This window comes from Myxocyprinus asiaticus, chromosome 1 (genome assembly GCF_019703515.2).
Source record: "Myxocyprinus asiaticus isolate MX2 ecotype Aquarium Trade chromosome 1, UBuf_Myxa_2, whole genome shotgun sequence".
NCBI lineage: Eukaryota > Metazoa > Chordata > Actinopteri > Cypriniformes > Catostomidae > Myxocyprinus > Myxocyprinus asiaticus.
The window spans coordinates 50,352,430-50,373,042 of record NC_059344.1 but is presented as its reverse complement, the minus strand read 5'-3'; the positions used below and the strand labels follow the sequence as shown (position 1 = coordinate 50,373,042).

General features: G+C 38.1%; 1 protein-coding gene across 1 annotated transcript in view; it reads right to left on the bottom strand.

Moving 5' to 3' along the window:
* Positions 1-20,613, bottom strand: part of LOC127448182 (arf-GAP with Rho-GAP domain, ANK repeat and PH domain-containing protein 2-like) — a 106,904-nt gene that overhangs the window by 28,396 nt on the left and 57,895 nt on the right. The window contains exons 14-21 of the mRNA XM_051710530.1: positions 20,013-20,187; positions 18,018-18,143; positions 7,215-7,359; positions 6,447-6,549; positions 5,677-5,869; positions 1,506-1,569; positions 553-716; positions 75-287 (exon numbers count right to left, since the gene is read on the bottom strand). Of these exons, the coding sequence (XP_051566490.1) occupies positions 75-287; positions 553-716; positions 1,506-1,569; positions 5,677-5,869; positions 6,447-6,549; positions 7,215-7,359; positions 18,018-18,143; positions 20,013-20,187 (1,183 nt within the window). The remainder of the gene's footprint in view (positions 1-74; positions 288-552; positions 717-1,505; positions 1,570-5,676; positions 5,870-6,446; positions 6,550-7,214; positions 7,360-18,017; positions 18,144-20,012; positions 20,188-20,613) is intronic.

The window sequence follows — 20,613 nt, the reverse complement described above, 5'->3', positions numbered from 1 at the left end:
CTCCTCTCAAGCCTGCCTGCTTCTGACAAAGTTCTTTGTCAAAGAAATAGAGCCATTAGGTTGGCATCACTGACCAAGAGCAGATATCCAGAAAGGGTACAGCTCTTTCGCCAAGAGGGCATCTTCACTGTGGGACAGGAAGCTCTTGAGTGTGTCTGTGACATCCTCTAGACGGTGGTCTTGTGCCCTCAGCTTAACAACCCGGGCATCCTTTGTAAACTCCTCCAAAAGCTGGGCCACACGCCCCGGATCACCATTCTTCTGGTAGATTCCCTTGCAACACAAACCTGCAGGGGGAGGTCAAGGGTAAAAATATACACAGGTTTTCAGGGTAGTCTAGATTTTAATTCCAGAGAATTTTTGAATGTGTCACAAATATTTATTGAACATTCTGCTTAATGAAGGTAAAAGCTTATTTTTATTCTTTGATGACTTAACAGTGCCGCTAAAATATTCAAATTTATTTAAGAAAAAAATAAATGAAATACACTTTTTATTTAGGATTAAAGATAAATGATTAGACCTCAAAAGCATGGAATATAAACTGATTACCGCATTGGGTGACGAAAGCTATGCAGCTATCCACAATGATAGGGACATCATTTTTTTTCATTTGCTGGTTACCAAGAGCCAAACCGTCCGTCCTCGCTGCCAACTGGATGGCAGAGTGCCACAGCGCAAAATCCTGCTTGGTTATGCCATGAACGTAAACGGTTCTGTAAAAAAAAGCACACACTCTTACAAATTAAGAAATAATTCACAGATGATCTCTAACAGGTTCTACAGCAGCATAGTGATATAATGTTTATTACAACTTAATATCAACAGCCATTTTTGTTGCATTAACCCTTGAATGCAGTTCTGAGTCAATTTGACCCATTTAAACTTTTAAAACCAATTTATATCAACTTAACTTTTTGCTCTTAAACTTCATTTATAAATGATGTTGTAAATATTTTATTTAAATTATCAGTATTTAACATTATCAAAATAAAATCAGAGACTAGAATTGTTTTAAAACAATAGAAGTGTGTGTGTGTGTGTGTGTGTGTGTGTGTGTGTGTGTGTGTGTGTGTGTGTGTGTGTAGGTGGTGGGGTACCAAAACACACCCACAACCACACCCCCATCCAAAGCACGCACATGCAAACAAACACGCATACATACATCAATTGTCACAATTATTAGCTCAATATAAAAACAATGCAAGTCAATGGAAACAAATGGGAAAATGTTTTAAACAAATGGAAGCAAAACTTGATCCACACACACCCACTTCACCCACAAACACACACGCACACACAGGTATATTTGGAGAATTTACTTACATTTGTAAATTTGACATTGATTGGTTACTGATGATAAAACAGTTGTTGAGGGGAAATTGTGCAAATTGTGACTGCTGAACTGAGATTTAACAAGCCGGGTCAATTTGACCCGCTAAGTGCTACAGTGTTACTTGATTGCCAACTGCACGGAAGGGTTAAAGGTGTCAAATATACTGTACCTTCCACTCTCAACCATCAGCAAGACCTGAATTTTCTCATCACCCTCCATTTGAGTGGACACAGCTGGAAAAAAAAAAAAAAAAACCTTTGCTGAAGTTGTCCTTAAAACATTCATGTTGACATAAGGATGAAATTACTCTTAGATGCTTAGATGGGAGAGAAAAAGAGATGGACTGAAACAAATGATGAGAGCTTTAGTGTTTTGTAAATTTTCCAGCTGGAGTAAGTGGAACAGTAAGTTGAGTTGCTGGTCATTATTTTCTACAGCAGTACAAGAGGAGTTTAAGAATGTTGCTTCCCTATACCCATCAAACCCGTGTACACAATGAACATAATTACATACAAACATACTCACAGATTCTTACATTAATTCTGACACAAATTTTTCTCTCACACATCTTTGTAATTTGTTTCTCTCCCTTTGTCTGTCCCTCTCCCTCAAGTGGCAGAATAATGACCCAAAAACAATGACTAAAAGAGTACTGTTATACACAAAACTAAACTCTCTGAATCTTTGTATTGTGTTTGATTAAATGAATGAATTGATTTAATTAACAGACTCAATCACCTGTTCATTCCTTCTTAGAAATAAAAACAAAAAAACAAAACAAAACATGTCAACTGAGAACAAAATTGCTCTATTATTATTCTTGCTCAAATAAACTGAAACATGGGCACTAAAGTGGTAAAAAAAAAAAAAAAATGTTGCTTTAATTGCTGCACTTTAGCTATTTTCAAATTTTGTTTTGCAATGTTATTGGAAGTGAGGTTAAAAACTATTAAAGGAGCGTTATTGGGTACACAAGCTTTATTAAAAGCTATTACTGAAAAGAAGCAAATATTCACTATCACTGTTTGATAAAACAAACACAAACCTCCATCCTTTCAACCTCCCAAAAACATTAACTTTTTTATTAAGGAATTAAAAAAGTGAACTAAACAGCCTTGTGGTGCTGGGTTTAGGATTGTGATTTCAGTAACTCCAATATCAGGATTTTTCTTCTTTTACTGATATACAGTAGGAATTGTTTCAATACTGTATATAAAAGAAGATGTATTAAAGAATTTCAGATTAAAAGTAGTGAGAAAGTTTCTTTGCAGCTGTGATTTAACTATAAACTTTAAACTGTGCTCATTAAGCCATTTTATGCTACCTATAAATGTTTTCTGCAGATTTCTAGAGTGACGTCAAAGTTTCAAGATCAAGGACAGTGCTGTCATCCACAACAACAATAAATAGCAGCTAGCATATTGCTATCTAGGATGTTATTAACAGAAAGCATCTCTCAAATGCCTCTTTGTGCTCCAAATATATTGTGTGAATCCATTTCACCCATTTCATTTTCCGATTGCTAAACGAATGAATGTGATACTGCTCCCCTCTTTGTAAAAAGCGGGTGAGCTAGGCCAAGCCATGAACTGCTGGTCTGGTTATGTCTGTGTCCTAATCTAATTTCACAGAGTTCCAGCCCTTTGAGGCCCATATGTTCTGTCGTTATAGAGATCTTAAACCACTGGAGACGCTTCGTTAGCGTGCCACGCTACATTTCAAGGCTCTGCAAACTGTTGAGGCATCACCCTCTTAATCCTGGCCTGAGTATGTTGGCTTACTGGATTTTATCCCTTATTTGGCCTTGAACAGATTAGGAAAAAAAGAAATTCATTGATTTTTCCTGCCTCATTCTAGCGTAATTGATTGGAAATGTTGCAAATCTGGTCCATGGATGCCAAGCTCATGTCAACTACCTCCTCGCCCAAACATGATTGCCACAGGCAACTGCAGTCTCCCTCAGAGACTGGCGAGACATGTGACCAGATGAGTCTTTCAGAGACGTGGGAACCAAGTCAAACACTAGCACACTGGGAATGCCAATGAGGAAATAGCAGGTCGCAGAAGAGGCGGCACAGAAGAGTAAGGGATAATGTATTAGATGAGATTTTAAGAAAATTATCACGAGGCTAAAGGTGTCGCAAACTATTACTGAGACACTTTATTGCAGACATCACTGCTGTAATCCATTGTAAAAATTGAAGATGAACAATCTTTTTCAATAGATAATTGTAAATGTGTGTGTGAACATACATGAGTTGAATATACACACAAATATCCATTCTGATATACCCATAGATTTATTTGCCATAATTTCCCAACAACTAAGTTTTGAAGGTGCACTCAGTAATTTTTTGTTGAATGTCAAAGTAACTTACATTGGCTTACAGTGACACCTAGTGGCCTGAAAGCGTCATCATTCAAACACAGTAGTTTTCAGTTACCAATGCCACTGTTCACTATGCACAGTAAGCCAGGATTAATTTACTCCATGAATGAAAGTGTCCAATAACACGGCAGTTACTGAGATTGAGTAGTCTTCAGCTGGTCATGTGATCCTAATATGGCTACCCCCATGAGGGCGCCCCTGCCCCATGTAGATTAAAAGAGCTTTTATAAGGTTACTGATATGACTGTCTTCACCTCATGTAAGTGCTCATGATTTTATACACGTTTCAATATTACTATTCATTTCTTTAGAAGTAAAACTTTTGAAATGAGGAAAAAAAAATACTGAGTGCACCTAAGAGACTTTTTTTACATTTCCGGGTTTTGGAACGTGAAAGGAAACTTCTGCAGGGTAAAATTCTATAGCGGTGAATGGGAGACCACAGCATATATTATTTTTGCTTACCCATTTGCTCCAACAGCAAAAGAAAAAAGCCGCTCTTACATTTCCATGAGTTTCCACAAGTGGAAGAAAATTGAGAGCAGTGGATTACAACAGTCGGAAGAGAGAAGATGCCAAATTTACTGTCACTCCCTCAGCAGCTGTATTAGAAACCCCACCACAGCTGAGGTCACTAGTTTCCAGGTTAATATAACAGCAAGAATAATGTTATAAATTAGAAATTTACAACAACAAAAAAAGTAAAAAGTAAAATATAAAAAGTAGTGCTGTCATTCGATTAAAAATTTAATCGTGATTAATCGCATGATTTTTCATAATTAATCGCAATTAATCATAGGATTTCAAAAGTGCTTGAATTTGACCCTATATTTTCTTCTTTTCATGTCAAAATGCATTTAGTTCCTTCTCAGAAAAGATAACAATACAATATGTAACAGTAAAGCTAGTATTCTGTAGTATTCCACAATATAAAGACAGAAATGCATGGAAATAGTAGCAATTCAAACAACATTACACATTTACAAAGTCTAAGTGGGTGGTTGACTAACTGGAAAAACTAGATTAAGTATTCATTGCACTGAGCATTTTATCTCTTAAACCCTCATTCTCTACAATATTAGTTGTGGCAATCCACTTGACTACAGCAAATGTAAAGTTGCATTCACATGATTTGCCACGTTTTGAATTTCACATAAAAAGCGTTTGAAGAGAACATCTTGTTTTGGTTTTAGCGCTGGCACTCCGCACGTAAATGATGCTTTATCTAAATTTTCAGGTAAGTTGGAAGTGCAACAAAGTGCTGGGGAGGTGCTGATGCTGCACTCCAGCGAGTTGTGTGAATGCACCTTTTCACAGGTCCGTATGGGTTTGTTTGTACAAAATATACGGTAAAGAGGTCTTTTCATCAAATCGATAAATGCTTTAATCATCATTATGAAAATGTTATGCATAAAACTTTTAAATGAATCACATGCATTAACGCAGGTCTATTGTTTGCTTCCATGAAACACAAAAGGATATCTTAGGCAAAATGTCAGAGCAGCTTTTTTCAAAGAGTGGACTGTTAAGAGTAGTCCATATAAAAGCTATGTGTGAGGCCCCTGGGCTTCAGCCTGTGCATTAATACGCCCCTGCAGATGTCATTGACACCAAAAGCCAATAGTTCCTATGTGACTGACTGGAAGATTATCAGTGAATAATACACAAAGCCATCATATGGCTTTTATATGGTCTTTTTATGATAATTTTATAGTGCTTTTATTGTTTTTTTATTTTTATTTTTATTTATTTTTTTTATTTTATTTTTTTTAAGAGTTTAGCATTTTAAATCACTATCCACTTTTTTGTATTGAAAAGGGATGCTCAAACATTCTCTGGTTGGAATGGCAAAATTTTCATTTGAGGATGAACTATTCCTTTAATATCTTTATTTTGTATGTGTGTATGTGTGTGTGTGTGTGTGTGTGTGTGTGTGTGTGTGTGTCCTCACTGAGCTCCTGAAGACATTTCAGTTGAAGTACTCCCTCCTCTTCATCTCCAGAGCTGAAGTACAGTTCTGAACCCACCAGAGCAAACCATCCCATTCGCCAGTGATAAAGGTCGTGACCCTCTTTATAGTACAGCTGGCCAATAAGCTTGTTGTCCTGCTTCAGCAGAGCATCTGCCCTTGCGGGGACAAAACACTGGAAAGATAGAGACAGAAAAAATATTAGATAAACCAGGCCAGTGAGAGGAGAGGGAACGTATAAAAGTCAGAGGCTTGTGCAGATCACATGAAGAAGTTTCTAGTGTTTTTTGGCAAACAGAAACTACGGCTAACCCTGGAGTTGCATTACATTAAACCAGCATACACAGAGAGAAGTACAAACACCCTTTGAACATTCCCAAGCCGAGCCTCTCATAGTTACGCGAACACTTCTGCCTAGACAATGGCTCCTCCACACTTCACTTAAATGGAAATCTGTGTGTGTGAGTGTGTAAGATGAGAGGAAATTGAGATGGATATTGTTTGAAGGAATAATAGCATACACCCACTCGCACAAGAAAAACACTGACACACACAGAAACAACAGGGTCAAAGACACAATCAAATGACCTTCAAGAGTCGACACGCACATGTATAGTTTGTAAACACTGCAACGGGAACATTCATATTTGAACACAAAAAGTGTGCACGTACGGTAAGACAGGCAACGGTAAAAGTTGTGATAAATCTTTTATTAAGACATTTTTTGTGTTAAGAGTGTGCGTGTGTGTAACCTTGGCGATGGCACGTGTCCAATCTGTGTGTGTGTCCGAGGTCTCCGCTCCGAACACCAGCACTTTCTGCGACTGCAGGTACAACTCAAAGGTGAACACTGGCCTGAGGGTGATGTGGAAAAAGCAAAATTAGCACACACACAATCTCTCAAATGCACACAAACACACACACATGCCCACATGCTCACAGCTGTGAAACTGAAAGGATGGTGATTAATCTCTGTTAGTCTTTTGCGCTTACAATAAACAGCTGAACACCAGTGATTAATCCAGGCAGAAAGGTCACCCTCTTAATGGCTTTAACAGCTCTGACTTGTGGCCTATATTTTTGGATGGGGGATATTTTTGTTACAGCAGTGAGAGCAAAAGAATGAGGGGAAAAAGGGAGAGTGTGACCATTTCCCAGAGGGTCAAGCTAATCAGGTTAGAGGTTATCCTGTGAGTTTCCCCTCAAGTATTTTTGATTACATGTTTATATTTGACCATCTGAAACCATCTGAAGCTTCTAACCCACAAAGGTGATAAAACATACGGTCATTATTAGATTTCTTAACTCAAAAATGAAAATTGTCATTTTCTGTTTCTGACCACTTTTCTGATACAGTCATGGTACTCTTTTGTCATGTTTAAGGCTCTTTTTTTCTATTCTACATATGAAAGACAGTCATACAGGGTAGGAACAACATGCGGGTGAGTAAATGATGACAATTTCAATTTATGGTTGGACTATTGCTTTTACAAGAGGGCATGAGAGAAAAAGATAGGCACCCTGTATCTGTGATGTTCTCTGTGTTGTTGATGGCCAGGCTCACCACATCACTGATGTCAACCCGGCCAATGGGTGTGGCAATCTTCTTGTTGTCATAGTAACTGAGAAACCCACCTTCCAATGTACACCAACGGCGAACCATGTCTGAAACACATATACAAATAAATACAAATGAAAATTCAAAGACATACTCTTCAAGGTAAGCATCCCAGTTACTTTTGCTCATTCTTAAGGATTTGAATTGACTTCGGATCTTAACTTGTCCCACACCGTTTGTGCTTTGAATTGTGACATGAATAATACCTCAAATCATATGGACTATTGAGAAGAGGTGTGCTACTCTTCTAAACAATCAAACTTAAGATAAATAAATCGAGGGAAAAATGTAAATGTTCACTATTTCTGGAAGTTAGGATCTGTTTGGTATTTCCAATTGGGTCACCTAAAGAAAGCAATAAGTTCCTGAGGCTGGCCTTTACAACTACAGCACAAAATCTGACTGCTTTACTATAAGTAGCTATATCACCGTTCTTCAGAATTTACAAGTATTGTCCGTTTTTTTATTATTATTTTTATTGGGTAAAATCTACAGTATACACTCAAAGGAATCTACTCAAGACCTTAATAAGAATGCAGCTAAAATCTTGCAAGATTAAAGATCTTTAAAGGTTCAACAAAACACTAAAGCTACCGAGTTTTTTATTATTATTTTTTTAAACCCCAAAATCTTACATCACATAAAAAGTGCAGTTTAAAGCTACTGTATAAAAGATACATCAAGGCATGCTAAGGATTGAATGGGATATCAACTGGGATTATCAGCAATACACTGAAAATCCTGTGAGCACTTTATAAAATCCAAGAGATCCTCCCTATCCGTGAGGGCTTCTGTTCATTATAAATATTTGATTGAGATGGTACACTTTTTTAAATTTAACAACTTAGATTAGTTAAATCATACTGTGAAGCTTTGTTCAACACACTTTAAAATGTAACCAAAATACTCTATGTGGTCTTTGCCAGGAAAAAAATACATTGAACCTGCAACTTTACTATTCTAAATGCAGCAGTCGCATTATCATATGCAGTGAGTTTGAGCCTTCAATGCCAGTGTTTCCACACTGGTACATTTGGTAAACTGGCAGATCTGTTCAGAATCTAATAGGGTCATAGACAACATGAAAGAAAAAAACAGTGCTAAATGAAAAAATAAAACACAACTAACCGTATACAAATCGTGGATAGCAATATAAATAGGCTTGAGTTTTAAAAAGCAGGAGAAAATGCTTTCCATGTATTATGTTGTTGATATCAAAAGTTGTGCATCCAATCAAATTCAAAATATTTTTGCATAAATTAATCCATCACTTGGTAATATGGCTAATACTAATACAATATTTGAACCAGTGTTTATTATGTGTGTTATGCTCGTCAATTACATTTTTGCTGTTGTTTATGCATTTACAAACTGTCAATTTTTCTGTTCAGTCTACTTTCAGGCTATTTTAGCCCATTATACAGTCCATGGAAATATAAATTCATTTCAATGTGTGATTTTAAAGGTAATTTTTTTTATTTATTTACTTTTATAAGTTAACAGTTTTGTAATACACAGTTTTGGTACTGTGGTACAGTTTTTCCACCACCTGATGTCCAATTTTAAATCTGGATCCTGATGCAAAACCAGTTGTGAACTGTCCTACACCTCACTCTTATCTTCATTTCTCTTGTGAAATTGCTGATGTTCTCTTTCTGAGCACTGCTGCGAGTGGTTGTGATGCTATTAGACAGAGCAGTGGATCTTAAATCCAACCTTCTGTTCCATTGAAACATTTTGTTCCAATGCCGCAATGAATCACCTGATGCTGGCACTTCATTAATTCAGTTAGCTGTGTTAGTTTTGTGAGGGAACAAATCGTTCTGACTGCAGTTTCAGGACTGGAGTTAAGAGACACTAAAATATGGGCGAGAAGAGACTCTCCATGTGTCATGAGGTGTGATTTCCAATCTTTGACTATTCTGACTAACATTTAAAGCAGGGGGGTTTTCAACAGGAGGTCAAAGCCCACTAGGGGGTCTGCAGATGGACTGCAGCTGAACTGCCAATTATTGCTGGATCTCAAAGTACTTTTTGTAAAAAAAGAAAGTATGTGTTAAACAGAAATACAGTATGGGGTTCCTGTTCTCTCTATTCACCAAGAGGGCCTTGGCCTGAAAAAGACCCGTTTTAAACTGACAGTACAAAACAAAAGTGTTGATCAGTAAGAAACTTCAGTTGACAGAGATGATATTTGGCAACATCACCAAAATACATGACATGCCACATACATACACATGCAAACAGATCCACAGAAAGCTGGCATTTATTATCAACAACCACCGAAGGTGGCTGTCTCTGAGTATCGCATGTGGTGCATTACAATAAATAGATGGTATTTATTTCCCTTAAACCTCTTCACCTCATCTGTCTGAACCTCTCCAGCTCAAATGCCACCACAGAGAGTACACAGAAACCCTCTTGTCACTGTCTTTTCATTTTCTTGTTTACAAGGGTTTGTGGATATATAATCTATGAATCAGTGCTTCTTTATATAAAGGCACAGAGACAGGTAAATAGAAATGTCGTTTTCATTTGCCATTAGATTTCTATTGAATGTGGGCCAGAGGTCCAGACACATTGTGTGCTTCAATCTCATCAGAAGGACGTGCAAAACTACATATTTTCAAAAGCTACTAGTCAGTGGGTTGTCTGAACGACTAGTCGACTCATGTGTCTTAAGGAAGCCCTATATAATTAGGCTGATTTGGAGTTCACAAGACCCTGACCAGATGTGTTTCTTAGGGGGTGTTTATAATATGAGTTATTGCATTCCAAAACATCTAGATGGAGCTTAGATGGAACGGAACAGATTGCAGGGGTTTTGACACGCATGTTAAAAAGTTGGACCATTTTTTTACATGACACCTCATCTTAAAAACACAATGCTCATGGTGGGATGCTCAAAAACAGTGTAGGACATGAAAAAATGACAAAAAGCATGTGTATAATTATAGAGGAGGATATATTTAAATATGCAACCTTTCCAGAAAGGTTTTACTATGTAATTTGTCTAACAGCTAAAGCACAGCATGCCAATTAAGGCCAGAAACTTTTATGCAAGCATGAGAATGCAGACAAAAACGTTTAGCCAATGCATTGCCAACGGACGTTCCAGTTGAACATACTTAAAGGGATAATTTTCATTTTTGGGTGAACTATCTTTTTATTTACTCACCCTCATGCCATCCCAGATGTGTATGACTTTCTTTCTTCTGCAGAACACAAACAAAGATTTTTAGAAGAATATCTCAGCTCTGTTGGTCCATACATAAAGGTATCATAAAAGCAATCCATATGACTTCAGTGGTTTAATCAAAGTCTTCTGAAGTGATCCAATTGGTTTTGTGTGAGAACAAACCAAAATATAACTCCTTTTCACTGTACATATTGCCATTGCAGTCTCAAGGCACAATCATGATTTCAAGCTTGATTACACTCCCTACTTGGAAAAATTATCGCCAATGAGACTGCTATCAAGATTTATAGTAAAAAAGGAATTACATTTTGGTCTGTTCTCACCCAAAACCGATTGATTAGAAGAGAAGATATTGATTAAACCACTGGAGTCATATGGTTTACTTTTTTGATGCTTTTATGCGATATTTGGACCATCAGAGTTCTGGCCACCATTCATTTGCACTGAATGGACCTACAGAGCTAAACTCTTCTAAAACTCTTCGTTTGTGCTCATCAGAGCACAAGCATGAGGGTGAGATAATGATGAGAGAATCTTAATTTTTCGGTGAACTATCCCTTTAATGTGCATTCTTCCGATATTGGGGCATTTACAAACATCAGTACTCAAGGGGACGTTAGAGTTATACTCAAAAGTATGTACTATTAAACCGTATGTGTTAGAATTCAGGTAAGTTGCAATAAATATATTGACTTCAATGCACTTTTTCAGCAATATCCTATTCAAACTGTTGGTCTGTCATGAGAGTAGTTAGCTTGAAAGAGAAAACACATCGTAGAAGCGGACAGTTCACATTAATGTCTGCTAAAGCATCCCTTGTGGCAACGTTGAGAATGAAACATTGCTTTGGTACACAGCTTTGCATAAAATAGAGCTAGAAGCATTTGCATTCACGTACTTGCATGGAGTATTTTAGGGGCTAAAGCACCACTGCTAAAAATAGATAAGGTAAAATAGGCTTTTTGGCCGACTAGTCAACAATCTTGACCCATGTCTACTCATTAGTCTTTATGTGACTCAAAACCGTTTATAAAATTTTACATCTATATCTCAATGCAGGTTTCAGGTAAGTGGTAAGCTTTACTGTTAGGGTCATGTAGGGTGATCAGACGTCCCAATAAAATCGGTCACGGTTTTACGAGTCATGTCCTGCGTCCCGACGGATTGACAGTCAGGATGCCTTTTGTCCCAATAATCAGTCTTAGCCTAATATTTTATGAAAATGATCATTGCTGTGCTTCGTGCTTTTTCTGTATTGAAAACCTTGCGACGAATAATGAGAATCGTTCAATCATCATTCAGTGTTCAGATTTGCATTCACAATCTGCAAGGAAAGTTGTGCATTTACACACTGACAACATACACATCTTCAGTACATCATTGAATGGGATGTAAATCATTTTCTTTAGATTTCTACACACCCATAGGCCGTGGCTTTCTTTACCCGTGATCATCCAAAGGTTACATGGCTAGACAGGCCAGAGATTAATGTGCTGTCTAGAGCAGTGGTCCTATATATATATATATATATTATATATATATACACACACACATACACACACACACACACAGTGTATATATCTAAATACACCGATAAGCCACAACATTTAAACCACCTACCTAATATTGTGTAGGTCCCCCTCGTGCCACCAAAACAGCGCCAACCCACAATGCTAACAATGCTGTTCTTCTCACCACAATTGTACAGAGCAGTAATCTGAGTTACCATAGACTTTGTCAGTTCGAACCATTCTGGCCATTCTCTGTTGACCTCTCTCATCAACAAGGCGTTTTTGTCCACAGAACTGCCGCTCGCTGGATGTTTTTTGTTTTTGGTACCATTCGGAGTAAATTCAAGAGACTGTTTTGCGTGAAAATCCAAGGAGATCAGCATTACAGAAATACTCAAACCAGCCCGTCTGGCACCAACAATTATCCATGCGATTATATAATCAGCCAATCATGTGGCAGCAGTCCAAATAATCATGCAGATACGGGTCAGGAGCTTCAGTTAATATTCACATCAACCATCAGAATGGGGAAAAAATATGATCTCAGTGATTTGGACCATGGCATGATTGTAGGTGCCAGATGGGCTGTTTTGAGTATTTCTGTAACTGCTGATCTCCTGGGGATGTTCACACACAACAGTCTCTAGAATTTACTCTGAATGGTGCCAAAAACAAAAAACATCCAGTGAGGGGCAGTTCTGTGGACAGAAATGCCTTGTTGATGAGAGAGGACAACAGAGAATGGTCAGACTGGTTCGAACTGACAAAGTCTATGGTAACTCAGATAAATGCTCTGTACAATTGTGGTGAGAAGAATAAAATCTCAGAATGCTATTCTGAGATGCGGGTTGGCGCTGTTTTGGCAGCACGATGGGGACCTACACAATATTAGGCAGGTGGTTTTAATGTTGTGGCTGATCAGCGTATATGCATGGCCCTCGACACGTCTTTCAAAGTTGAACCGTTTTTAACTTGATGTGATGTCTTCAAAACGTGGCGCTCATGGCACAAGATGCTAAAAAAACAGCAAGACCCAACGACCAAAGACACCCATCTGACGTATATGTACAGATACAGCCCCTCATTCTTCTCTTTTCAATTAACAAAAGTTGTTCTTTCACGCAGCTTGGAAACAAATTTTTTTTCACTCAGCTGTGTATAAAGAACATTTTAATAATTGCACCTAAAATCATTATCAGCTCCCATAAGATCAAGGTTGCTTGCCGACCCCTAAAAGAACTCTGGAAACCACCAAATTACTGGAAAGAAATGTAAATTTTCTGTACTTGTAAAACATTGGGTTGTTACACCAATTCTATATTAGTGAATACAATAAATAACCTTTTTTTTTTTTTTTCTAAATTACAGCACAGTAAAACTGTTTTGACACATGAGAAAGAAACTCTAAAGGTCAAATTTTCAAAGCGTTGTGAGCATTTTCATATGGTGTATGAGTAAAAAGATTAATGTTTATGTGAGTCTGGAGCCAGGCAAGGCACAGTTCAGAGGCTTAGTCATCGACGGACGTGCCTCAAAATAATCTTGATTCATCATTTACACAGGCGGAACCTCATGGGGGGTTCTTTCATTTGCGGATGGACATTGCTTGCTATGAAAGGATCACAACATTGATCCAGATGAAAGAAATGAATGAGTTCGATTGAGAAATTGCCCTGGCTCAGAGACGCAGCTACCAACAGTGACAGGCAATGGGAGCTTGTTTTAGATACATTACCCCTATAGAGCATGGGGTGTTTCACAAGTATACACACACAGAGGAATACCACTGCATGATTTATAAAGGAGCAGATGTGGTTGTTTTCTCCACTTCCCCTAAAAGCATGATTCCTCTGCGGGTGTCAGTGGAAGCTCGGTGCAGTCAGACAAATACAAATACATACTCTCCAAGCATATCTGAATGAGGACAAACTGTACCATAGAGGCATAGACTTTTACTATTTTTATATACAGCTAATCATAATTATTATATACTTACCCCAACCTCACACCCTAACGGTGTAAGAAAACTTTTTGCACTTTTAGGAAAAAAAAAAAAAAAAAACATTTTTTATCTACTGTATATATGGATGGATTTTCTAAATGAGGACATTCCAAAATGTCTCCAAAGGGAGGGTTTGTTAGATTTAGCTCACTTCTAGGGACAACTTTAGCTACGTATACACACACACACACACTCAAAGTTATCTCAATGAGGACATAGATTTCTGTTGTTTTTATAAAAAGCTTGAAAACCTCAATAATTTCGCACTTTGCAAATTAAGCAATTGTTCTCCAATGGGTGAGAGATTACATATCAGCACTGCTATTATTGTAATAAAAGGTAAGGTCAAAAATGTCATCACAACTAAGAGCGCCTTGAGTTTAGGCTGTGTCAGAGTATGCTGTGAATGCATTGATTTTAATAGGAATGGTGTGTCTGAAGGATGTAGAGGAAAAATGCAAGTGTTTGTGATAGTGACGCCCAGTCATGTGTCCAAAAGTTAACTTTTGCTGCAACTGTAATTTACATTTTTGGGCCAAGTACGTAAGAGTGGGGATTTTTGATGAAAACAAACTGTCTTTCTGTGATTAAGTACCATTATAATGTTTTTTTTTTGTTTGTTTTTTTTTTTTTTTTTACTGTTTTTACTGACATTTTAATGCTTGTGATCTGCTTAAAACAGTAACTTTTTGCTTAGCAATACAATTTAAACCAATTAAAATTAAATAAATAATTATTGTGGGATGTGGTCATAAATGTAATGTATAAAAGCTTATGTTTAACTTTGCTGAGTTGAGATTGGGACACTACAGGCCAAACTAATAAACAAGCAAATGGGGTAAACTGGAGTCTGTCTAAGTTATCGCTGCACAGCAATAAGAGCATGATATGTAAGACCCTGGGTCTACAGACAGATAGGTTAATATACCTGCTTAGAAGGATATATGATATCTTAGAATAAGTGAGGATATCTGAGACGGGATGCCGTCAACCTTTCGGTTGGACCAAGTAGTAAGGTATCTGGGATATCAATTAGGGATTCAAGTCAGATTTAGTATTTCCACCACACAACGCATTCTGGTGTAGGCGTACGTTAATCAGTGAGAATCTCGGAAAGGCTGGACAAGTAGTGCTGTGAAATCGAAAGAACATGGTGGAAAGATTCATATGTGCAGTGTATTTATTTCATGTCCATTGTTATGTTTCTCTGCCAGGCTACAAAGACAGATATTGTACAAAGAGAGCCTGGAGAAGTGCTTCAGTGTTTACTGGTAAATTGTCAAAAATGTATATTTTAGATTGCCATCTCTTACCATGATAGCCACTGGATTGCCGCTTGTTTTAAAACTGCACTGCTTCTTACCTCTGGTACATGCCTTATAAACGGGCCTTTCGCATTCCCATATGTCAAACGTTGCATCTGAGCATTCCCTAGTGTGTCGGCGCCCTAAGGGGTGAAGTCAGTGCAATAACTGGACAGCCTCAGATCCAACAGTCTGTGCTTTTATTAAAATCCCCTGGACGAAAGCATCAATTATTAAAACTAGGTTTTTATATAGAATGTTTTAGACCATTAGTGTAAAAGGCTTTAAAGCAACCTGAATGGAAGAGCTTTGAAAAAAAAATTGCCCTTTTTTGGAAAGGCAAAAGCAATATTTTCCTGATGATTAAACAAGTTTAAATGTACTGTTTAAGTAGTGCCTCTGAATATTTCAGAGGGAACTCTACTCTTACGACACCATTACTCTGCTCGCACACTTTTATGTTTTTTATAATGAATGAAATAAGGTATTTATTGGTTCTGCCGTCACAATTCTTGAGATGAGAGGCATGTAACACATTTTATTCAAAGAGGGCAAAATGACTACATCAATAAATAATAAAAGGCCAGAGTGGAGGCAGCAGGACGATGCTTCTCTTGAGCAGTGAACCAGCACAGACAAAAAAAAAAAAAAGTCTAAACCTATTTTTGGTTATTTGGTTGCTACTGTTTCTGAGCAGAGTAGAACCAAAAACTCAATACAGTTTCAAAACAGTGGAAAGGTGAACCAGATGACATCATTACTTATCTGACTAAGTTTGACTTGGTTCTAAAGTTCTGAAAATATTTGTGAAGCCACAAATAAGCTGAGAATTTGTCAATGCACAACTGGCAGTTAAGGGAAGTTTTCAGATTCTCATCCAATTTCCAAGATCCTTTGTACAAAGAACAATGACCCTATTTGCACCTGGTTTTAAGATGCGTCTCGTTTGCTGGGGCCTGGGTAGCTCAGCGAGTATTGATGCTGACTACCACCCCTGGAGCCACGAGTTCAAATTCAGGGTGTGCTGAGTGACTCCAGCCAGGTCTCCTAAGCAACCAAATTGGCCCGGTTGCTAGGGAGGGTAGAGTCACATGGGGTAACCTCCTTGTGGTCGCGATTAGTGGTTCTCACTCTCAATGGGGCACGTGGTACTTTGTGCATGGATCGCAGAGAATAGCATGAGCCTCCACATGCTGGGAGTCTCCGCTGTGTCATGCACAACGAGCGGTGTCATGCACAACGAGCCATGTGATAAGATGCAGATTGACTGTCTTAGAAGCAACTGAGACTTGTCCTCCGCTACCCGGATTGAGGTGAGTAACCGCGCCACCACGAGGACCCACTAAGTAGTGGGAATTGGGCATTCTAAATTGGGAGAATAGAAATAGATCTGATCACATGTGGTCAGCGCTAAATACAGGTGTAAAAACGGGATCCAAAACGTTTTGTGATGAGGAAGTCAAAAACATATGAGACCACATCGCATATGAGGTGTAAACGCTAATCAGTCCTGCATGCGTCCCGGACAGTAGTGAAGCACCACCCCTCACCTGCTGCACTAAAACTACAGTTTAAACTTTACAGGTTATGAGTGGCTTGAAAAGTAAATAACCATCCAAACGGAAAATTAAAAAAAAAAGCGAATACATACACAAGCACAAGAACACATGTAGGTCGTCATAAAATAAGAGACCCTCCCCTCGAAATCTGAACACAAGTGGTCACAGGAGATACATTTATGTGACCAGGTGTAAACAGCGATGTGTCTCACCTGACCACATGTGTTCGGATCACCCGAGACGCATCTTAATACCAGATCTAAACAGGGTCAATGTGGCATCTATTTAGTATTAAACAACAGTTAGTTCCTGTACTTTGATCTGACTGGACAACTGGTGTTCCAAGAGATCTAATATTTAGAATAACATGACTGGGACACATCACTGTTTGTATAACGCCACTTGTATGTGTTTGCACAGTTTTGAGTATTTATAGACAAAATAACTGGCATAACAGATATTCTTTAAATTTTCCAATGGTCATCACATTTACTTTTAAGTTACTAAGTGCTTCATTAGAGCCTTTAAACTATCCAAGTCTAATTCAAAAATTTTGCTTATTATTTCCAGTGCTCGTAAGCAGACACACTGGTATAGGGGAAAAACAGGCAGAGGACCAAAGCGGGTAACCACAGCTTGAGACAGATATCCCTCGGGATCCTAAATAGGGATGAGCTGGGGGAAAAAACGAGACCCTACAAGTGAACATGAGCTCCAGATGCGTAAATTACTCCACCAAGAGTCCAGCTTAATGTAGGGCCATTTCCCGGCACTATCCCCAGAGACAACTCCTCCAAACATCTGGAGTGGTTAGGCAGAAGAACAGCATGAGCACCGTGGGTCCAGAGAGACGATAGGGAGACGACAAGCACTGAATAAACATTTTAAACAGCCTTAAAAGAACAGCATCTTTGTGGGGATTTAGTGTAAGGCAAGGATTCTTAGATGGATAGTGTACTTGCGTGTGTATTTTTGCATGTTTTGCAAATACGATGCAACAATTTCCAGCCATAGGTGGGAGATAAACAGGGATGTGCAGACGAATATTAAAAATAAGTAACTATGTGGACGAATGCACAGATGAGGAGGTGATTTTCTGGATGGATGCATGTAATAATGGATGGACTCACCAGGTCTTCCTTTCATGTCCAGAGTGGACTTGCCTGTATTCACAGAGCAATAGAGATATCCATCCATGAAAGAGCAAACATCGGCCGAAAAACTGCTGTCAAATGCTGCCTCCACCTTAGGAAAATCTAAGCAGAGAGAAATTAAAAGAAAAAAAAAAGAACAACTGATTTGGAATAATCCTATAATGTGATGGAGACTGGAACTCTGTTTATATGGAGATCAGATGCATTATATGCAAACCCAGTTCACGATTCTAGATTGTTTGTAGTTCTTTCTATTTAAATTGAAAGTATTTAAGAACTATTTACCTCAGAAGCTTCATGTTAACTGGTCAGTCTTCATCTAAGGTGTAAAAAAGCTTCAAATAACAGATTGCATTTTAACAGGATATCTCATTCCCCAAGGATGCTCCGATGGCAGGCAAAACTTCTCTCCAAACAAGGATGTTCGAGGTTAGAAGATTACTCTCCATGCTCCCCTTTTTCTACTGTACCTCTTCATCTGCTCTCCCATTTTCCCACTCCCTCACTATTAACTCCTTTTTCCACCTTCTACCTTATCACGTTCTGATTCAATTAGCCACTATGCTCAGGTTCAATTTTGTTCAGGAGGGCCGGCAGTACCGTCAAGATTTTATCATGCACTTCCAGTGCCTAAAATGGAAAAAGTTCAAATAACTTTAATTGAAAAGCCTTTTAATTGAGGGATTTTCCCATCCATCCATCTCTTCCCTCCAGCTACTTATACCTCTCTGTTTAAATGAGAGGGATTAAAAGTGATAATGAGATAGGATTGAGAGAAGTCTATTTTGGCAATCTCTGCACACACGCCTTAAACATGCAAATTGAGAACCTGCATAAGCAATATATTCAAATGTATTAATGTGTGTATTTTTTCCTTGGAAAATAGTAATCCAAGAGAACAACAAAACTTGTGGCAAGTTATTGAGGAAATCCAGGAATAGCATAGGTTAAAAAGTTCACCCTATGACCAGTTTATGTTTGAGAGCACTGGCAGAGGGAAAGATTATCAGTGAATAATGACAAATTTGGGTCTGTTATTCACACAAAGCCAACGTATGGCTTCAGAAGATGTAGAATAGTTTACAGGTTCCATACAACATGTACACTGTATTTCATTTCCTCTGAAGACATACATAGCTTTTATGATTTAATCCCTCTCATATGATGCTTCTTTGAAGCTTGGTATTTAAAATCACTATTCACTTTCATTGTATGAATAAAAGTATATCTGACATTACATCTAGGATCTTTCGTTAGTATTAAACGGAAGAAAATAATACTGTGTTGAATGGCATGGGGATGAGTAAATAATGACAAAGTTTTCATTTTTGGGTGAACTTTTCATTTAAGAATGTGTATGTGTGTATGCACGTGCAAAATCATGATTGGATTATCCAACTGAGAATCACATTTTCAAGCCATTAAGTTAATGAGCCCGCAACTCCACACAGATTTAGAGGTTACACGAATATTGTACTGCTATCGTTACGATGTGAGTTTAACAAAAACTGGCAATGTAACACTGGCAAACAGCTTAATTAGGATAGTTGGTACACTTCCTTTAAAGGGCCCAAATGAGCAATATAATGACAGTTCAATGCAATCAAGTCTAGACACATAAAAACACAAACTACTGCTAATTATAGACACTTTCAAGGAAGATGTTTGAAGGTAGGGTTAAGTGTGTCCCCCATTATTGTAATGCCAATTTGAATCCGAGCACCAATCAGGGCACCTCCAATCAGTTAACCAATCAGCACATAGGCAGTACATACATGCAAAGCAGGACACCAACATTCTTCAAAATTTCTCCTTTTGCGTTCCACAGAAAAAGAAATATTATACAGGTTTAGGAAGAAGGATGGTGAGTAAATGATGACAGAATTTTCAATTTTAGGGGATCAGTTCACATTTTAAAGGATTTTGTCCTGTACTTACTGTATGACAGACACTGTTCATGAGCACACACACCTGAGAGCTTATTATGGTAGAGGAACTCCATCTGCAGTCTCTGGCCTGCTTTCTGAGCCAGCAGGTATGGAGTGGAGTGCTCTGGGTCACCCGTCGCACACATCACATCTGCCCCGCTGAAAACCAGGGCCATGGTCTGCAGGACATCAGGGAGAACCACCGCAGCACAGAGGGCCTTCAGAGGAGGGCAACAAAATATTGTTATAAATTTGTTTTAAAGAGAAAAAATACGGATTGCCCAATGACCCAGTGCCAATGTGGGAAAGTTTCTGGCCAGATGACGGAACGGCCATTTGCCCCATCGGGCCAGTGCTTACTGTTAAATTCCAACAATCTTACTTTCGCTGATTATGTTCATGTTTTTATGCCTTGCAAACTTACAAATTTAGATTTTTTTATGTATTAAACATTGTTGTTGTGAATTCTGCTGATGAAAATATGTCACCAAGGTAAAGGTATCTAGCTTGCCAACAAAGTTGAATTACTTTTTATCATCTTAAAAGCATTAGTTAGAACTGGTTGAAAAATATGAACAAGTCCGTATACTTTTGCATTTTACGACATTAAATTTTAAAACTTTATAGCTCTCACAGATTTACAC